General features: G+C 37.3%; 1 protein-coding gene across 1 annotated transcript in view; it reads right to left on the bottom strand.

Moving 5' to 3' along the window:
- FAF1 (Fas associated factor 1) overlaps positions 1 to 20236 on the bottom strand; it is a 265810-nt gene that overhangs the window by 15298 nt on the left and 230276 nt on the right. Inside the window, exons 16-18 of the mRNA XM_080921695.1 lie at positions 18327 to 18407; positions 17014 to 17091; positions 9364 to 9579 (exon numbers count right to left, since the gene is read on the bottom strand). Coding sequence (XP_080777821.1) covers positions 9364 to 9579; positions 17014 to 17091; positions 18327 to 18407 — 375 coding nt within the window. The remainder of the gene's footprint in view (positions 1 to 9363; positions 9580 to 17013; positions 17092 to 18326; positions 18408 to 20236) is intronic.

The raw sequence follows: 20236 nt of genomic DNA, 5'->3' as shown, positions 1-20236 counted from the left end.
TGCTATCTGTGTCTTAGGTCTTTACAAAGATTACAGGAAAGAATACTTTCTACAGTGTTCATAGGACTGAATGTGGTAAAGCTGTAGAATGATCACCAGATTAGCTACAAAAATATCAAAAACAATTTTCAAATCAGTCATTACCCTTCCTGCAAAGCTGAGACCCAATTCATCTTGAAACTAAGTCCAAATTGAGACTAACACATTCCACTGAAAACCTCTCTGGTGTTTGGTCATATTTCCACACAATTTCAAATGAGTGGATTTACTGTGTGGAAACACTGAGGTGAAGAAAGAACATGCTTCCAGAAAAGTAGGTAGGATTCAAGCAAGAAGACACATGGTTTCATCCTTGGCACACTGGCATTTAGAGGTAGGTCCAATGGTGGGCTGTGTTAGTCCCCTCAGTAGGTCTATCAACCTAAGAGCCTCACAGTCCTGAGTCCTTCCCTGTGTAATTCCTGCAACCACCTCACAGGTAGGAGAATCAATTCAGAAAGCTCATGCTATTGATTCAGAGCCCTTTGTATGTGGCTATTTATATTATGACACCACACGGTATCCTTACATGATAGCCAAGGCTCAGAGCACATTTTCTCTGCAGTAAATGAACCACAGTAATGGTTCCAATAAAAGGTCTACTATAATGTGAGTGTCAAAGTGTATAGTTCTTTCATATTAAGAATGAGGAATGTGCCTAAAAACTTCTTTTGGAAAGGTTGTAGACAGGTCAAAAGCAGAGACTTCCTGGGTATGGATCCAAGCAGCCCAACATTATGAACTCAAACAGCATGGCCTCTGCTATTCCTGAGGGCTTCATTATCACTTCTAATCTCATCATTACAATGAATCTGTGAAGACAGAGGACACAATCTTCTGTTGAAGATGAAGTAACTAAAACACAGATTGGAGAAATGATGTATTCAGTGTAATTCAACAAACAAATGGAAATGCATTAGAACAAACATTTATCTGATGCAAGAGAAAGGGAGACAGGAAAAGCTAAGGAGTCATATGTCCAGATAGTCTAGGCATTGATATTTTTTCTATGTATCAATTTCTCCAATCTTCTACTGGCTGGATACATTCATGGCATCTCTGATTAGTGTTCCTGTCTTTCTCAATGTTAATTCATCTTTCCAAGTTGCCAATGAGAAATAAAAGAAAAGCCAGCCCCATCATGTGTTTATTTCTAGCTCTGCTACTTTCTGGCTCTGTGATCTTTGTTACGTGACTTGTTTTAGCTGTGAAATGGCACAATATTTGCCATGAATTAGAGGTTTTTGGACAGAGCTTTGAAATCTGCTTCTTTGAGTGATTTTTGTTCTTAGTTATAAGGTAAGTATAGCATTTATTTCATAATGTAAAAATTCAATTACATGATGCCTATAAAGTAAGTGCCTGGGAGGTGATGGGATCTCAATAAATGGTAGACAGCATAGTTATTATTTTAAGGTTATTTGTGTATCATTTATTGACTTATTGAAAGTTACTTACTAAACACTAAATAGAATCATATGTGAACAGTGCCTCACAGTTTACAATGTACTTTTATATTTTTTACCTTACCTAAGTAAGCAATGCTGTGGTCTTGGGAAGTAAGTAGAATTTAGTTCTATTCAATAGAGAAGGAACCTGAGATTTAGTGAGTTGGATATATTCTATCCAAGGCTGCACAGCTCCTAGGTGATCCTATTCCTAATCCAATGTTCCTTCCTCTATCCACTGCCCTCTCTAGTCTACTCCTCAGTCCTTCCCATGACAAAGTAGAGGCATCCCTAACTGTGATTATTCAGGGTGACTCAGTATGTATGGCATTGCAGTTAGGTAAACTTTTACCTAAACTTTTGATAAAGGGTAAAAAGTTCTAGTTAGGATAAAGCCTTGGAGGTCAATCACAGGGCATGGTAACCAGAGTGAGTAAATGTATTAAGTGTTTCTGAAAAAAAAAAAAAAAAACTTGAAAAAAAATTTCGCATTAAGAAAATGGTAAGTATTTGAAGTGGTGAATATGTTAATTAGTTTTATTTAATTAGTTTAGTTTAAAATTTTTTTTTTATCCTGCAGTGCTTAAATTCAAAGTCTTGTGTATCCTAGGGAAGGAAGCTTTCTAGCCCCCAGCTCTAAAACTAGCTTTCTGATTTAATTTTTTGACAATATAAATATCTATGGAAACATCACCTTGAACCTGTAATAATCAAATGTTTAAATTGTTTATTTAAAATTTAAAAATTTCATTATATTTATTAAAATTATTTAAAATCTTCTTTAAAATTCTAACTTAGAAGTTACAAATAAATGTATTACATAAATTAAAATTATAAACTGCCTTTATTACTATACTTTTTTTTTTAAACTGACTTTTAGTTGAACAATACTGCCAAGGCAGATATGGTGGTATATGGCTTTAATTTCAGCACTCAGGAGACAGGGGCAGGTGGATCTGTTGTGTTTGAGGTCAGCCAGATCTACACAGCAAGCCAGATCTACACATCAGCCAAAACTACAGGATGAGACCTTCTTTAAAAATAAAAACAGCCAAATAACTTTAACTTATGAACTCACATATTTATAGGTAAAATAATCCAGAAACATGTTTCCTTACAACATAACGTTTGAAAATAAGTAAGCTTGCACACAGTTGGTGGGAATGTAAATTAGTATAGTCTTGTGACACAGTGATCTCATCAATGGAGAAACAGCCAATGAAAATGAAGTCAGTATGTCATAAGAGACACCTGCACTTCCAAGCTCACTGCAGCACCACTTACAATAACTAAAAACCCCGAAGCAGACTATGTCCATCAACTGAAGATATGGTGCATATTCACAGTAGAACACTGTTCAGCTGTAAAGAGAAACCCTGTCATTTGTGACAACGTGGGTAGAGCTGGAGATCACTCTTTTAAATAATGAAGCCAGTAATTATATTAACAATGTCAACTTGTGGGCTGGAGATGGCTCAGTGGTTAAGAGCACTGGCTGCTCTTTCAGAGGTACTGAGCTCAATTCCAAGCAACCACATGGTGGCTCACAACCATCTGTAATGGGGACTGATGCCTTCTTCTGGTGTATCTGAAAACAGCTACAGTGTACTCAAATAATGTCAACTTGCCACAATCTATAATCACCTGCAAGGAGAGCCTCAATTAAGAAATTGTCTAGCTCCATTGGCTATGTCTGTGACGGATTGCCTTGGTTATTAATTGATGTAGGAAGACTTAGCCACTAAAATGACAATATTGTCCTTGGTATCTCTATGATCTTTTAAAAATGTCAGATATTAAGATTTCAAAGGCCAGGCATTGGTGGCACATGCCCTTAATCCCAGCACTCAGGAGGCAGAGGCAGAGGCAGGTGGATCTTTGTGAATTTGAGGCCAGCCTGGTCTACAGAGCAAGTTCCAGGAAAGCCAGAACCATTACACAGAGAAACCCTATCTTGAAAAATCAACAACAACAAATAAATAAACAGGGAGGGAGGGAAGGAGGAAGCGGGGAAGAGAGAGAGAGAGATTCCAATGACACACTACAAGCATTTGGATATCACTGCTGAGCATGGGTGTCACACACCTGTAATCCTAGTAGTAGGTAGGCTGAGGTGAGGATTACTGGGTATGTACTGGGTTTGGACTATATGGTGAGCTCAAGGCAACTACTGTCTACACAGTGAGATCCTGCCTCAAAATGCCATCCATCCCTCCAATATATCCCTGTTCTGAGGAATTCATTGTCTTTTAAAACCTTTTAAATTGGTAAGCCCATCATACCCATTTTACCTCCATTTACTCATCTACTCTTACCATTTTTCTTTCAAAGGCAATAAAATGGACGTTCAGTAGAGCTAAGTAATCTGCCCAATGTTATACCGTAGCCATGTGAGATTGGGATTCAGATTCAAGTCTAATTGCCATCAAATCTTTACCTCCATGATATTCTGTTTCCTCTCAATAGACATCCCTGCGCATGGCTCAGGTCCCATTCACCTCCCCTGTGATCTCTTACTGCTCAAGAACCTGGTTCTCTGTCACAGCAGTGAGTTTGTTGGCAGTATGGGACTGCTCCTAGCAGGAAGCCATGTACTACTTTTAGAAAAATGACCTAACAGGCAGATCTCTGTGAGTTCAAGGCCAGCCTGGTCTACAGAGTGAGTTTCAAGTCTGTCAGGGATATACAGAGATCCAAACCAAACCAAACTAACAAACCAACCAACCAAAAATGACCTAAACAAGAAACAGCCCTTTATCAAAATGATTCCTCGTACACTGCTGTTTTTGATTATTTAAGAAAACTGAGTCCTGAGAATTAAAAACTGGAGGTTTTATTTACAACTATGTAACTTTCTGCATGTGTCTTTTGAAGTTTTCCAATTATCACATCGGTTAAATGAATATTATCTCACAATGACCTGTGATCCTATCCTAATCAAGAGGTTTAAACCTTTGAAATTTCTGACAAATGTTCCTAAATCAAAACCTAAATTAAGTCTTTTGGACCTCAGACTAATTTAGGGATTATTTTAAAGGGCACTGGAACATCTCAAAGTATCTGTAGAACTAATGAGATTTTTAAAAAATGTTAACTATATGAAAAACACTGTCAATTAACAATGATAGTTAATCAATGATAGTTATCTTTGCATAGATTTGTTATTATTGTCTTCTAAAAGTTAAATGAAGTGCCAAGAAATCTCAAATATCATTAGTCAACATTTGAGTTATCCTGCTAAAATGTTACATGCTATTATAGAAACAAAAATGCAGGCTCATGGTAATTCTGAGATTACACTATTTGACTCAATAAGAAGTTCTGGAACTGTAATGAAGAAACTGAGAGGTGTGAAAGTTCTAAAGACCAAGCAGAACAGAATTAGCTACATAAGACTTAGTGAACTGATAAAGAAAGAGCTAACGGTTTTTACAGCTTTAAAACAAATCTTTATCCCTCCTGGCTGTCTTATGATGAAGATATAACTCTTAGCTCCTTCTCCAGCACCAAGTCAGCCTGTATGGTGCCATGTTTCCTACTTTGATGATAATGGACTGAACTTCTGAAACTGTAAGTCAGCCCCAGTTAAATGTTTGCTTTTATAAGAGTTGTCTTGGTCATGGTGTCTCTTCACAATAACTAAGACACTGAGTTTCCTGATGTGGGAAGAACTAGCCCACTGTGGGCTGCACTGTTCCCTAGGCAGACGGTACTGAATTGTGTAAAAGTGGAGAGATTGAGCCCAGAAAGTAAGCTTGCATTTACTCTCTCTCCCTGCTCTTGATTGTGGATGTGGTGTAACTTGCTGCTTTGAGTTGCTGCATTGACTTCCCAGCAGTGATGGGCTGTAACCTGGAATTATGATCTAAAATAAACCCTTTACCATGTGAAAAAACAAAACAAAACAAAACCAAAAAAAAAAAAAAAAAAACCCCTCAAAACAACAAATCTTGAAACATGGTCTTTAAAAAAAGCATTGTTTCCTAGACTTTTTTTTTTGGGTGCATGTATATATGACCTTTGTGGGGAGGGGCAGAGGAAGCCCAGAGGTCGATCTGTTCCTGTTTAGGATTACAAGCAAGACAAAAATGGAAGACTGCTTGTTACTGACAGCCTTATACCATACAGCATAAGCAAGTCTAGGAAGGACTCTGGGTTATTACAGATGCAGAGAGGAACTACTTACCTTTTAGGATTGATTCAAGATCAATGCCCCAAAAGAGGCAAATGGGCCAGTGCCGTCTATGCCACTAATGATATAGCATACTGAATCAAGCTCTGGAAGGAAATACTATTCTCTCTCCTGGTGACTTTTACTAACAAAATGCAAACAAAACCCACTCTAAAACCATTTTCACAATCAGCTTTTCTGGGGAAGGTCTGTGCCTGCTGCTACTTTGGTTATCCCACAGTGCTCAGTTCAGTGAAGTATAATAGCCAGCAGACATTCAGCAAATAGTGGGACAGCTGGGAAATCTTAATATGATGTAATGTTTTCATTGTTGGAGGAGACAGGGGCACAGAAGAGCATTTAATAGATCCTTTGGTGAGAAACCAGCCTTTGCTTTGTGGAAAAAGGCTCAAGACACAATAAGACTCCTATAGTTAAGTCTTATATTATTTGTTATTAAAAAGGCAAGGACTTAAGATGTGCTTTTTAACAGTCTTTAGTTTGGCTGTAATTTGAGATGACTTTTACAAATTAGATCCTAATCCTTGTAGACTCAGATGGCTATTACAGAGAGCGTTGTAAAAACACTGTCATTTGACTTGAAAGAGCATTCAGAGAGGGATGAAGTGCCATTAACTGTCAGCTCGTCTATGACTCTAGAGGCTTTCTGACTTTGGGATTGGAATCTGGGTGGGCCTAGGGCATCTGTTCTAAATTGGAATAGGCTTTCTAGCTCACTAAGAAACAAGAGGTTTAGTAGAGCCTGAGGTATTTACTATTTTTTACAATGATTAGAAGAAGGTTCTAGAAAAGGAGGTTGAGGAGTGACAAGCAAGCTCTAAGGGCCTAAGTACCACTTGCTGTAAAAGACAACATTTGACAACAGTCACCAAAAGTTCACATATGAGGCACCATTGTAAGAACTGTAGCAGAGAGGGATGTGGCTGTGGGTCTGGACTGTCTCTATAAGTCATCATTGAGCAACAAGGCGAGTATTAGTAAGGAAAAAATACATACGCTGCAATAGTAGATAGCGTGGAAGACGGACGCCGCAGAGAGGTTGCTGTTTAAGCTTGGCATTAAAACCTGACTTCTAATATGTGAGGGGAGGAAGGGTGATGTTGAAAGGGACATTAAGAGAGTTTAAAAAAGCACAGAGGCACAAGAGTGTCTGTGCCTTGGGTGTCCTCCAAAGGACAAGGGTTTAATTCCCAGCACTCAGCTGGCAGCTCACTGATCCAATGCCTTTTTCTGGTCTCAGTGGGCACTGCATGCATGTGGTGGAGACATAAATGGAGGTAAAACATCCATACTCATAAGATAATAAAAATAAATAAATCTCAGATCCTGTGAAAACTAACTTCAAAAATTAATTTCAGCTGGGGGTAGTGGCTCATACTTTTAATCCTAGCACTTGAGAGGCGGAAGCAGGTGGATCTCTGTGAGTTCAAGGACAGCCTGGTATATAGAATGAGTTTCAGGAGAGCCAGAGCTAGAGTTCTTGTCTCAAAACTAACCAAACAAAACCAGTTTTAAGGAAAACAGAAGTGAATTTTAAAGTCTAGGATGGTCCCTGTACTGGTCCTCTAGTCTCCACATCTAGTAGATGAGACCCCTCAAATGTGACTTTAAGGACTGGGACAAAGTAATGTCTATTCTACACTGCAATTTCTTAGACATAGGAGTTCAATGTAGAGTATGATTGTGAAACCATTGACAGTAGCTTCTTCACTATCATCTGGCCTGTGATGCAAACAAACGCAGGCATGTTTGTGTCTGTCATAAATGAAGGAGTAGAGCTTGTAGTAGGAGCTGAGTGAGCAGTGAGAGAAGGGAGGACTACTAACTACCACTTAATGTCCACTCTAGCTTTCTAAGCTTATTAGACATGAAAGGCAGGCTCTTCATCCAATCCACACAGGATTTATGGCTTGGTAGTGGGCTAAAAACACATCATTGGTTTCTGACTCTATCCTGCAAAACTGACTATTAATGTGAAGAAATTGAACAATAAGCCCTGACCAAACTCTTGATTCTAGTATGTTAAGTCACATCAGGATAAAAACAGTAAGATTTACCATGTATCTTAGTTGATAAAAGTCGAGAGTTGAGCAAGTCTCATTCCACGTAAAGCAGAGACATTGGTCAAGAGTAGTTTTTGCTCTTCTTCCTATCTTTCATGTTTTGGTTTTTCCAGACAGGTGTCTCCATGTAGTCATGACTGTCCTGACTCATTCTATAGAGTAGACTGGCTTTAAACTTGGTGACCTCTCTGCCTCTGCCTCCCTAGTGCTGGGATCAAAGGCATTTGCTACCACCACTCAGCAGCTCTTGCTATTTCTGTGTAGGAAAATCAATACTCAGTCATGAGATACTTCTCTCCTAGAAATGCTTAAATGAGGCCAAGTCTGCCCCCTTAACTTCCTTTATAAAAAGGCTTCTTATTTCTCTGAGAATTTCACATGATGTATCTCGATATATTCACCCCTCTCCAACCATTCCCAGAGCCACTTCCCTTTTTGGCCTAACTTTGTGTGTCTGCCCCACCCCCTTAAAGTCATCAAGTTCAGTTTGTGCTGCCCATATACTCTTGGTTGTGTGGCCCATAGATTCGTGACCTTATTAGAGCAGCTTCACTTTTGCAGTAGATGGTGACCCTCAGCTGGTGAAGGTGCAGAAAATGAGTCTGCAGAACAAACTTCCTCTTTTAACTCACTGGTCCCAGGTCTATGCACCAAATCTTACAAAAAAGTCAAAATCTTTAGGTCATGGCAAGCCTTTAGAAGCTGAAGACAGTTTCAGTGTCTCCCAAGGTCTTTCCTTTTCTAGAGAACATTTGCTCAAAAGACACGATCTCCAGTCTGCTCTTTCCTATTAGCCCTGCACTCAAAGACAGGCTTTTCCCATTTTAGACTTCCTATTTGAGAATGAAGCTTAAGAATTCTCTCAGGGTTAGTTTATTTTAGTGTAGAATTAAAATGAACCATTTAGGTAGCCAGACTTATACCTCTAAAAATGCAGCTATCTTTTCTGTTGGCAGTCATAATACAATGCTAGCATATATTTACCTTAATTCAATATAGAGTATGAACCTCTATGTATTTTCATAAAATACTACTTTGTCCATAGTTTCAGTATTTAAGCTACTAAGGTATATGGCAAAGGATTAAATAAATACACAGCCTGTCAGTTTTCTTCATGGAGATGATAGGCAACATTTTCTGTACACAACCACTTAATCATCAGTGAATCTAACTAACTGTGCATTTCTACTTTACTCCAGAATAGTATAAAATTACTACTACCTTGCTATAATACACACTATGACTACAAACATTCATACTCAAGGTTAGTAATACATCAGATCACAGATACATTCTTAGTGAAACTGTAACTGTGCTGACTCTATTCCAATACTTAGGCTGTTAAGCACGATCTTAGCATACCCTAAGGTAATAAAGACGAGACCTTAGGACAGCTTTTTAGGTACTTAAACATCTAGAAAGGAGTGACAGAAGAAAAATCTAAGATCTAATTTTTAAGTCTTCTGGATACATCTGCTGGACTGGGAAACCCAGCCTACAAAAGCCAACGAGGGAAACCAAGGACTGTGGTAATTTTAGGCCCATACCACTCAGCTCTTCATGGCTTCCTTTTCTGGCCCCATGAGCTGAAAATGTTCTTTGAGGGAGGAAGAGAACTTACATCTCTCCTAGGAAAGGTGCTCAGTAACTTGAACTCATCCCATGGAAATCCCTTGGAAGCCACAAAATCAAAGACAATCTGGAGCTTATTGCTGGCCAGGAAACGGCGTTCCAGGAACTCGCCACTGGGGGTTCGAATCCGAAGTTTGCTAACAGGCTCAGCATTTTCCTCCTTTGGCTCTGGAGGCAGGGCTTGTTCTAAGGAGAGTCGGATGGCCTAGGAAGATAAAATTAGGTGTTAAAAAGGGAATAGATGGACTTATGGAGAATGGGTGGGGAAGAAAGAAAAATAATTAAAAAAATGACACGAGTGCTTATACCTATTAATTAAAAAGCATTTCAACTTTAAAAAATTATGTATTTATTTTGTGTGTTATCTATGTATATGTGTGGGCACCTGAGTGCTATGGTGTATATGTGGATGCCAGAGGACAACTTGCAGGAGTCGATTCTCTCTACCACATGTGTTCTAGTGATGGAACTCGGGTCACAAAGCTTGATGGCAAGCATCTTTACTTGCTAAGCCAGCTCACCTGCCCCCATTTAAACTGTACTTGTACACTTCAGTGGCATTAAGTACATTCACAGTCTTCTGTAGCTGTTACTATTTCTAAGACTTCTTTTCCCTTACCCTAAATAATCTCTATTAATTTTATGCATGTCTTTAGACAAGTATGTATTTTAATTATTTTTTATGTAAACTGGTATTATATTAAACTTCACATTTTTGTTTAGCCATGGAGTTGAAATTGCTTAATTTTTTAAAATTAAAGTAGCATACATAAGAAAACGTGCCTAAATTTGTGTATTTGATAAATTTTCAGAACATCAATATACCTATAAAACTTGCACTTGATCATGTGTCCCAGGTTATGCCCTTTTCCTAGGAGCTCCTTGTCTTCAAAATCCAACACTATCCTGACTTCAAACAGCCAGTTTTAAAAACCACTAATCTGAGCCAGTGAGATGGCTCAGTATGTAAAGACACTTGCTGATACCAAGCTTTGTGATCTGAGTTCAATCCCTGGAATATACATTGTAGAAGAAGAAAACTGACTTCTATAAGTTGTCTTCTGGCTTCCAGATGTGCCATTGAAACAAATAACTACATTAAAAAAGCTTTAACATCATTAGGAATATAAGCTTTCTATTAAGACAGAGAGAAGAAAATACTGGCGACCAGGAAAGTAACAGCCTTTCTAATCACACATGTAAGAGAAAAATTTAGCTTAGTGGTTGAACACTTGCCTAGCACACACAAAGACCTGAGTTTGATTCCCAAACTCACATCTTCCTGGCAGTCCTTATATAACACAGCAGTATTTGAAACATACTTAGAGCTGATACCTGGTCAGACTTAGTTGGTGGCAAGTGCCTCACATTGAGCATATCACCGGGAACAATTGAGGACAGTTGCCACCACAGTTCTTACAATTACTCCCTTTACATACTTTAAAATAGAACTGACTCAGTGTCTTCTGGTTTCCTCCTGCTTCTATTTAATGCACCTGTCTGTCTGCTTTCTATTTCCCCATGCAGTAACAGATGCTACATTATTGTCTGATTGCAAGTGATTATACTAGAGGAGAATAAACAACAGTAGCCCATTAGTCTATTCATTTTGCAGACAATATCTGCTCCTCAATGTAAGCAGGCTCCATGGCTTTTTTGCAGAATGAAAGTAAACCACACTGGTGGGCCATTGGGGAAACCAATCAAGAGACATTAGAGAAACCAAGAAGACACTACTGTATTGATTCACCAGTAAAAGGAACACAAATACAGTAGTCGTCCAGTCTCAACAGACTAAGTGTAAAGGACTGTGTAAGCAAACATGCTTTAAAACAATGACACAAAGGACACCTAAACTCAAACAGTCATTGTAAACAGCACTGTTAAACTTCATTTGGTTTACTCAATAAATAGTTTTTTATTTGCATTATTTAAGTTTGTGATAAAATAAAGCTGGTCTTCTGAGTTAAAAATATCTTCTTATGTAAACTTATCTGAACTACGAGAAAGAGGAACATTTTATAAATTAGGCACTGGAAGACCCAGCTATTCCACTTCTGGGCATATACCCCAGAGACACTTTAATATACAACAAAGATATATGCACCACAATGTTCATAGCGGCTCTATTTATAATAGCCAGAAGCTGGAAAGAACCCAGATGTCCTTCAGTAGATGAATGGATACAAAAATTGTGGTACATTTACACAATGGAGCACTACTCAGCCACCAGAAACAATGACTTAACCAAATTCTTTAGAAAATGGCTGCATCTAGAGAATATCATCCTGAGTGAGTCACAAAAGAACAGACATAATATGCAGTCACTGATAGTGGGATGCTAGCCCCAGAGGCTCGGACTGCCCCAGAAACAACTCACAGACTGTGTGAAGTCCAAGAAAAAAACAAAACAAAACAAAAAAAAAGTTGAATTAGTAAACCTATAATAATTTTGGTCATATGTAGAAATGTGTATTTTTGATTCATTAGTTATAATTTCATTTCTATTTATTTGTTTCTTCTTTGCAATATTCATTCATTAAAGGTTATTATATCATGGTTAAAAAAATAAATAAATATGTGTGCTATAAAAAAATAATTAGGCACTGAACAGATCCTCACAGAAGGCTATTTCTACACAATTTTCTTTTTTCTTATTTTTAGAAACAGAAAATATCCAGGCAGTGGTGATGCATACCTTTAACCACAGTAATTGGGGGGTAGAGGCAGACAGATCTCTGAGCTTGAGGCCAGCTTGGTCTACAAAGTGAGTTCCAGGACAGCCAAGGCTGCACAGAGAAACCCCATTTCAACAAACAGGAAACAAAAATATATTCTTTTACCAAAAAATGGCTTATTTACACACACACACACACACACACACACACACACACACACACACACACACACGCACATGCACGTATAAAAATGTGTACATTATACTCTAAGCTTCTATCAGTAAGTATGTAGCAAATAACAATTTACAGTGTTAAACTGTCTAAAGCTAGCATCAATTCCATGAATTCTTTCTGATTAATTTCCTTATTAGGCACTGTTTTAGAAAATAGAAAAAGAACAAAGAAAAAGAAAAGCACAAAAAATTCTGCTTAAACAGGTATTAATATTCTAGTTGGGTAAAAACAAAGACCATAGCAATAAAATACATAAAGGAAAATGTAAACTCGTTAATTACATATAACATAATGAGAGTGGGATGCAGGAAGAAGGAAAGATGAGCCACAGTAAGAAAAGTTAGGTCACAAGTATTACAAGCAGGAATCACGGTGCACATCCAGGCCCAGCTGCCAATGTGACAGAACAGATGAGTAAGAGGGACAGAAGCGAGAGAAGAAATAAAGGGTGCACTTATGATGTATTCAGCTTGAAAAGGCCACTTGATGGATTTTTTTCCTACTTTGTAAGTATGGCATAGTTTACAGATAATGAGCCTGTCATATATATGTATGTGTATATATGTATCTAACCCAGGGTTTTGTACTTCTGAGGCAGACACCCTACCACTGATCTATATCCTCAGTGCACAGAATTATTAATTATGATGAAGACTTATTAGAGTTTATGTATAGATAAAAAAAAAAGTTAATGCTTTTTGCCTGGTTAGGTATGCGCATGTGAGTGTTGTTGCTCACAGAGGCCAGAAGAGGGCATCAGATCCTCTATAAACTGGGCTTATAGTAGTTGAGACCTGCCTACCACAGGTCTTCTAGAATAGCAGAATGTGCTCTTAACCATCAAGCCCCAAGACTTATTTTATGGATCATGACTTTGATGTTACTACTAAGGAATCTTTGCTTAACCTAAGGTCATGAAGATTTTTCTCGTTTTTCCTAGAACTTTAATGACTATATGAAGTCTTAAACTCTGAGAGTTTATCTTCTAATCTTGTTCCTTTTTCATTATTGTTTCAACCTTCCTATTTCTAGTCTCCTTCAGATACATTTTAGGAAGTTTGTCAGTTTTGAGGTGAAATTCTATGGAGATTTAACTGAGATCAACCTAAGATGTTAATTTAGGAAGCATGATGCGATAATTGCAAAAGGATTCGTTTAAGACTGTGAAAGGTTAAAAACAGAATCAAGGGCTCAAGTCAGGTGGCCTTTGGATAAGTTTGGTAGTAGCAGTTAGACATTTAAGTTTTGTAAATATTTTGAAATTATGTCAAAACACATAATCATTAAATATTGATGTGAAAGAAGAAAGTCAAGCATGAGGGTTTCACTCATACTACTAGAAATATTTTCCACTCACTAAGGCAGGAAAGGTACAGAGAGCAGGTTTGGGGGAAGGGTAAAATCAGTTTTAAGATTTTAGACAAGTGAAGTTTGTGATACACATTAGCAATGTAAGTGAATGTGCCAAGGCTTCTACTATTTTATTCTGCTTCTCTACTCCCTCCCTTTCTTTTTCTTTTTTCTTTTCTCTGCGTAGGTTTGGCCTTGAACTACCTGCCTCTGCCTCCAAAGAGCTGGGGTTAAAGGTGAGTGCCACCATTACTTGACCTAATTTCTGTTTCCTTGCTTTTAACATTACTAATTCTTTTCTACTTCAGGAGGCATCAAAGCTTAAAAGAAAACATTTTGGAAAGATAAGAAAAAGCACAACTTTGAAAAAAAATAGTAAAAGAGAATTTTGTGTTAATTCTTTCCATCAATAATGCTTTAAAATGCGGCTCTTTCAAGCATAGCTTTAATAAGTGAACCATTCTCTAAGTTTGTTCATGTGCTGTGTGTTAGCACACTCTGTGCCTTTCTCCATGTATTCACATCTAAAAGCCTTTCCCTGGCTCTCCACCCAACCATCAATCCAATCAAACTGCCATCCTGCTTCATGTGATGTTGGGTATCCAGCCATCCTGCCCTCTGTCAAATCTCTCTTGTGTCTTTCTACATTTAGAAACCATCTCCTTCCTCCACACATTTTCAGCACTCTACTGCCTCAATGATTTTTATAATATACATTATTATCTTTACCTGTTTATTTTGTATTTGTCCATCTCTTACACAAGGTAAGCCCTCCTTGAGGGATGAACTTACATTTAAAACATGGTAAATTATATAAGTAATATAACAATGTAAGTTACATAAACAGCTAAGTGAATGACTGACCTAAAGTAAGACTGATAAAACAGTGTGCTGGAATATGTTATTAGGCATTCCATTAAAACAAACAACAGAAAATCAAGCTCAGACTGGAATAAAAACAAAAGACTAGTTTTTAAGACTGGGACTTGGAACAGTGTTGGTAAGGAACGTCTGAGAGAACACTGCCAAAGCTCACACCCTGTGTGAGAACATCAATGACAAGTGCAAAGAACGACTAGCTGTATGTGAGCCCGCACCTGCTCCGAGGCCTATCTTTTACAGCAGCTGCAGTGCACGTACAGGTACAATTGTTTCTCATCTGAAATGCTTGGGACCAAAGTGCTCTAGATTTCAGAGGTCTCTGGACTGGGGTTATTTACATACATGTGCAGTATTCTATAAGAGGATATAATTCACAAATACTTGAAAAATAAACTTTAAGCCTAAGTTATATAAATTATATATACAATTATGCTATCAATAACGTGTAGTGAATTTTTCTGTACTTAAAATTATTTTTATTTTATGTGTTATACTTCCATGTATGTCTGTGTACTACATGTGTATGTGCCCAGTAGCTACAAAAAAGAGGGTGCTGGATTCCCTAGGACTAGAGTTCTAGATTGTTATGAGCTACCATGTGGGTGCTGGGAACCTAGACCCCTGGTAGAGTAAGTAGCCAGTGCTCTTAATCAGAGTCATCTCTCCAGGCCAAATGTATATAGTCTTGACATTTGAGCAAGCTGGAATGGTTAAAGATAACCTATTAAGAAAGAGAGAGGTCAAACTGGCTTGTACCTGTAATTTCAGTACTTAAAAAAGGCAGAATAGGTTGATCTCTGAGTTCAAGACTATCCTGGTTTCTGCCACCTGTTCCAGCCTATGTCTGTCTCAACAACAAACAATAAGTAACAAAACAAGTCCAAATTTGGGGTAGGGCGAAGCATGTGTGAAAGAGGGCATAAAAGAGCAGAAATCTCTCGAGTTTTTAAACTGTTTAAAACTATATTTACTTGAGGGGGGGGTGGAGGTCAGAGGACAACCTTGGGAGTCAGTTTCCAACACATAGGGCCTAGGGCCAAATTCAAGGAGTCAGGCTTGGTGGCGTGTACTTGATCTGTCATCTCAGCCCTTTAAACACTATTCCTTGAGATAGCTTAAAAGGACAGTGAATAATTCTTGTGGATATAAAGTATAAAAAATTCCTACATATATGACATATACAATAACACATGATCTTAGACTAGAAGGGAGTATGGGAAGGGCATAAACTTTATAGTCATGAAGAGCTAGGTGAGAAGCTCAGCTGTTTCTATTTCTACACATGACTTACTGAGCTTCATTGTTCTTACCTGTGAAGACAACTCTTTAACTTGTGGCTTATTCTCATGATTACTAAATAAGTATATTCAAATGCAGTTCAATGAACAGTTTCCTGCCTAGAGAACCAGGGCTTGTATGTATGGCAGAAACTCAGTTTAAGTGTCAGATCATGAGCAATATGTCATTCAAGATCTGGCTCAAATATTACTTCTTCTTACATTGTCTATCAGAGCTATGGAAGCTATTTTCCTCCGTGCCTTACTCCAAAAACATTTTGTTTCTGTTTACACCATGCCCCATGCCACTTAGTACATGTTTCTCCGCTGATTTGCTCTTTTTATAGACGTTGTATAGATTAAATTTGTTGTTGTAGGCAGAAAGCATTTTCTTATCATTTGCCTGTTGGTAAAATTCTTGTTGTTGTTACTGTTAATGAAAAGAAGAAAGGATAAATAAAGAGTAGCAGTATACACAGATGTGTGAGTGCACACACACACACACACACACACACACACAGAGAGAGAGAGAGAGAGAGAGAGAGAGAGAGAGAGAGAGAGAGAGAGAGAGAGAGAGAGAGAGAAACAGGTAAAATTAGTGAAAAACAGGAAGGACAACATCTCTTACCAAGAATAACTAATCCACTTCTCAGTTATACCTCTAGGCTTTTTATAACTTCTCAAAGTAGTTATATAGTATTAAAAAAAACACAGAGAGTGAGTATAAATTTTCTCTATATTGATAGAGACATAAACTCAAAAGGAAAATATTAATTGAACAAACTAGGAGCTCAATGCAAGACACTGTTAGAAGCAACAGTATAGTTCTGATGGGTATTGTTTAGGGAAAGGATAGAAATATAGACAGTATATTTTCAGGGGATGATAGGGAATGATAGAAATATAGACAGTATATTCTCAGGGAAGGATAGAAATATACAGTATATTCTCAGGGGAAGAAAAGAGAAGAATGATAGGAAGTGCCTATTTAAGCCAACAAGTGGGGGAAAAAAGCAAAGATTAAAAAAATAAGATGAATCTAATATTTTATCCAGTTTTTTATAAGAGTTCCACATGCTAGATCAGGAATAATTCTTCTGAAGACAGGTTTGATCTCTAATACCAAATGAGGCCAGAAACAGCACAATTGTGTTATTAAAAACATTAACAGCCTCACTAGCAAGTTCAATAGAATTATTTTCTTAAATTAGGCTCTACCTCGCGTTCCTCTTCTTGCTCTTTACGAATCTGCTCCAAACGAAACTGTTCTGCCATCTCTCTCTCATGAGCTTCTCTCTGTTAATACAATGAAAAAGAAGTAAATATTTAATAAATATTTATATAAAAATAATAAAAGGAATCAAGCTCATATAGGACTGTGATACGTGTTTAACCAGAATACTGAATTCTGCTATGAGAAACTTTATTATTTTTATTGTATTATGTTGCTTCTAATAGGACGCAGGAGAAGAAAAAGAAGGAATTATATCTAAATGGCTTATTCAACATCTACACAGGCAGTGTGGTAACAGCATTTTTTTTTTCAGGAATAAAGAATGGAAATAAAATCAACACCACAAAAGATAAACTAAGCATGATGGCACTAGATCCTAGCACTCTGGAGGTAGCAGCAGGAGGCTAGGAAATACATTTACTCTTGGCCATATAGCAAATTAAAGGCCAATCCAGAATACAGAGACTGTTTCTAAAGCCAAATCAAATCAAACCAACACAACCTCCCACCCCACAAAAAAACCATCACAACATTCTTTTGCTCCCCACATTTGATCACCCCTCATAAATAACAGTCTGTCCTGGAAGCTAGCTTGTTCTACTGCCCAGTCCTCTGTGTAGTTCGCTTTGACTGTCTGTAGGACACATCCCCAGCACATTCCCATTTGCTGGTACTTCACAAAAGCTAGAAAGATTGAGTTTTTCTTTCCACTGAAACTTAGTTCATGAACATTCAAAATTCAGTGGTTCTCTGATGCCTTGTAGGACACTTTCCTTAGGAGACAGAAGTCTGTGGTCTTGACTTATAATTTAAGTCTTTTTTGAGGGCATAAATAAGTCACCAGTCTCAACTTAACAGCACATTAGTCATTCAAAAAAAAAAATTAAACATTTGGGCATGTAAGTGACTCAGAGAAGGGTGCCTGCTGAAGTAGATTCCTGAAACCTACACGGTGACAGGACAGAACCAACTCTTTCAAGGTGTCCTCTAACCATGTAAAAAGCCCTGGTCAGAGAGCAAATGGTAGGTTCTACCATTTTCTAATTATAAAATAAACAGGCTCATTTTATTACCTTTTTATGATTCTGACACAACTTATTTTGTCAAAATGAATGACTCAAGAATTATGAGTAGAACTACTTTCTGTTAGTTGACCCTAGCTTTCTCTAATGAAAATTTAACATTTTTAAAAAAGGGTTCTAAGTAATTAAATAGAGAGATGGGGGAGGGCATTTGGATAACCAAAGATAATTTAGATTTCAGTTCTATATTCCAGAAGAAACTTGACCAAACCTACCTTTGCCCTGTCGGCTTCAAGAGAAAGGCGATAGGCCTCATCTTGTTCTCTCTTCACATTTTCTCTGGCTTCACGTTCATCCTTAAATAAGAGATTAAGGTAGTTTCATCATTTTTAAAAGGAAAACTGTCTTAAAAAATGAATACATTACAGTTAAATAAGGAGCCTTTAAAGTATACAAAATAAGCAAACAAGCAAGATGAACAACCTGACTCTATTATTTATAAGCTACTATGTAACTGTAAGCTTTATAACAGCTCTGGAGAACCTTCATTTCCTTCACAGTGAATTGAAATACAGTATGTCAATATGGCTACTGTGAGAATTAGCATATGAATTGCAGGGAAGCATGGAACACTTCTCCCTTTGGTACTAAGGACTGGGAAGAAATTAAAAAGAGGCTGAAAGCAAAATACCCTTATGAACCTCAGTTCACAGAACATTAAAATTTCACTTGTTAAGACAAACAATCTCTTTTGGTTACTAGGTACTTCCCTACACATCCATACTCAAACTACACAGCAAACAAAAGTCATCTGGGTCGAAATCTTTTACAATATTTTGTGTGTATGACTAAGGAACTAAGGGAAGAACTAAGAACTAAGAACTAAGGGAAGATTCACAAAATCTCAGAAAGAAATCATGTTCTCTCTTATGCATAATCTAGCCAAAAAAAAAATCACATGGACATGTGGTACACTAAAACATTAAGAAAAGAGAACCAGAAAGGCTAAACATAAGAGGCTGGCGAGTCAATGCACTCTAGAGACCCTACTTCTAACTTCTCAGCCCTGGAGTTGCAAGCTGTGCTTAAGAGTTTGCTGGAGATCCGAACTCAGGTCCCCATGCTTGGGAAGCACTTGCCTGACAGAGCCACAGCCATGTCCTCTTTTTGAATACCTTTAGGTTCTAGAGTATACATCTGCCTACATTAAACTCATGATTTTATATAAAATTAAAATTTAATTAACAGAAATTTTTACTTGTAAAATCCATTGAAATAGCCAATATATACACACCACGCTTGGCTACATATTTAAATTTGATAAATAACTGCAAACACAGGAATGCAAGTTTCTCTTTCAGTCATTGTTGCATTAAACTGAAAAATATACAGTCATAAATATTTACCCACTTCTGACTTATAACTGGAAATTTCATTTCTCTTTCTTTCCCTTTCCAATTAACTGTATGCTTTCTCAAGATGGAATATGTGTTTTCGGCATTCTCTTAGGTGCTCTCTCTGTTACCTAGTCAAGACTAGCCTTCTTTATAAGGTCTGCTAATTCCAATATTTAGGTAATTATAAAGCAAAAACAGCACACACACACACACACACACACACACACACACCTCTATGTATGTATATATATGTGCCTTAAAATGTACTAGAGACATATTTAGCAGTATATTTTAACTATGCAGACATATTTATAACTATGTTTTCACCAACTGAAACTGATAATTCACTCCGCTCTTTTGATGAGGTTTTTATGGTGACTTGATGGAATCAACAAGGCAAATTCTGTCTTGTTTTCATGTTCATTCAATTTATTATACTGCAAATACCTTTCCTTAAAACATGTTCAAGTTTATGCATAATAGCCACTTAGACAGTTCATCTAAAGCAGTTACTCTGAATTCTAGTTTCTCCATCACAGCTGAGAAGCAACAATGGGTAGGCTAGCACACTTGGGCACAATTCCTGGTGCTGCTGATGGCAATCTACAAAATGAGTAAATGTTTTTCTTTTTAGATGTCAATTAAAGCATCAAACTCTTATGGATCCTGAGTGCCCATGGATAAATATTTTTAAAATTATCTATCTCTAGAATGCAATCAACAAGTTAAAAGAATAATCTTGCCCCTTTCTACAGCTGCACTGTGAATATTTAAGATATTTAAAATTT

This window comes from Micromys minutus (genome assembly GCF_963924665.1).
Source record: "Micromys minutus genome assembly, chromosome: 9".
Taxonomy (NCBI): domain Eukaryota; kingdom Metazoa; phylum Chordata; class Mammalia; order Rodentia; family Muridae; genus Micromys; species Micromys minutus.
Note: the sequence above shows the minus strand (reverse complement) of the source record. Positions and strands in the feature narration are given on the sequence as shown.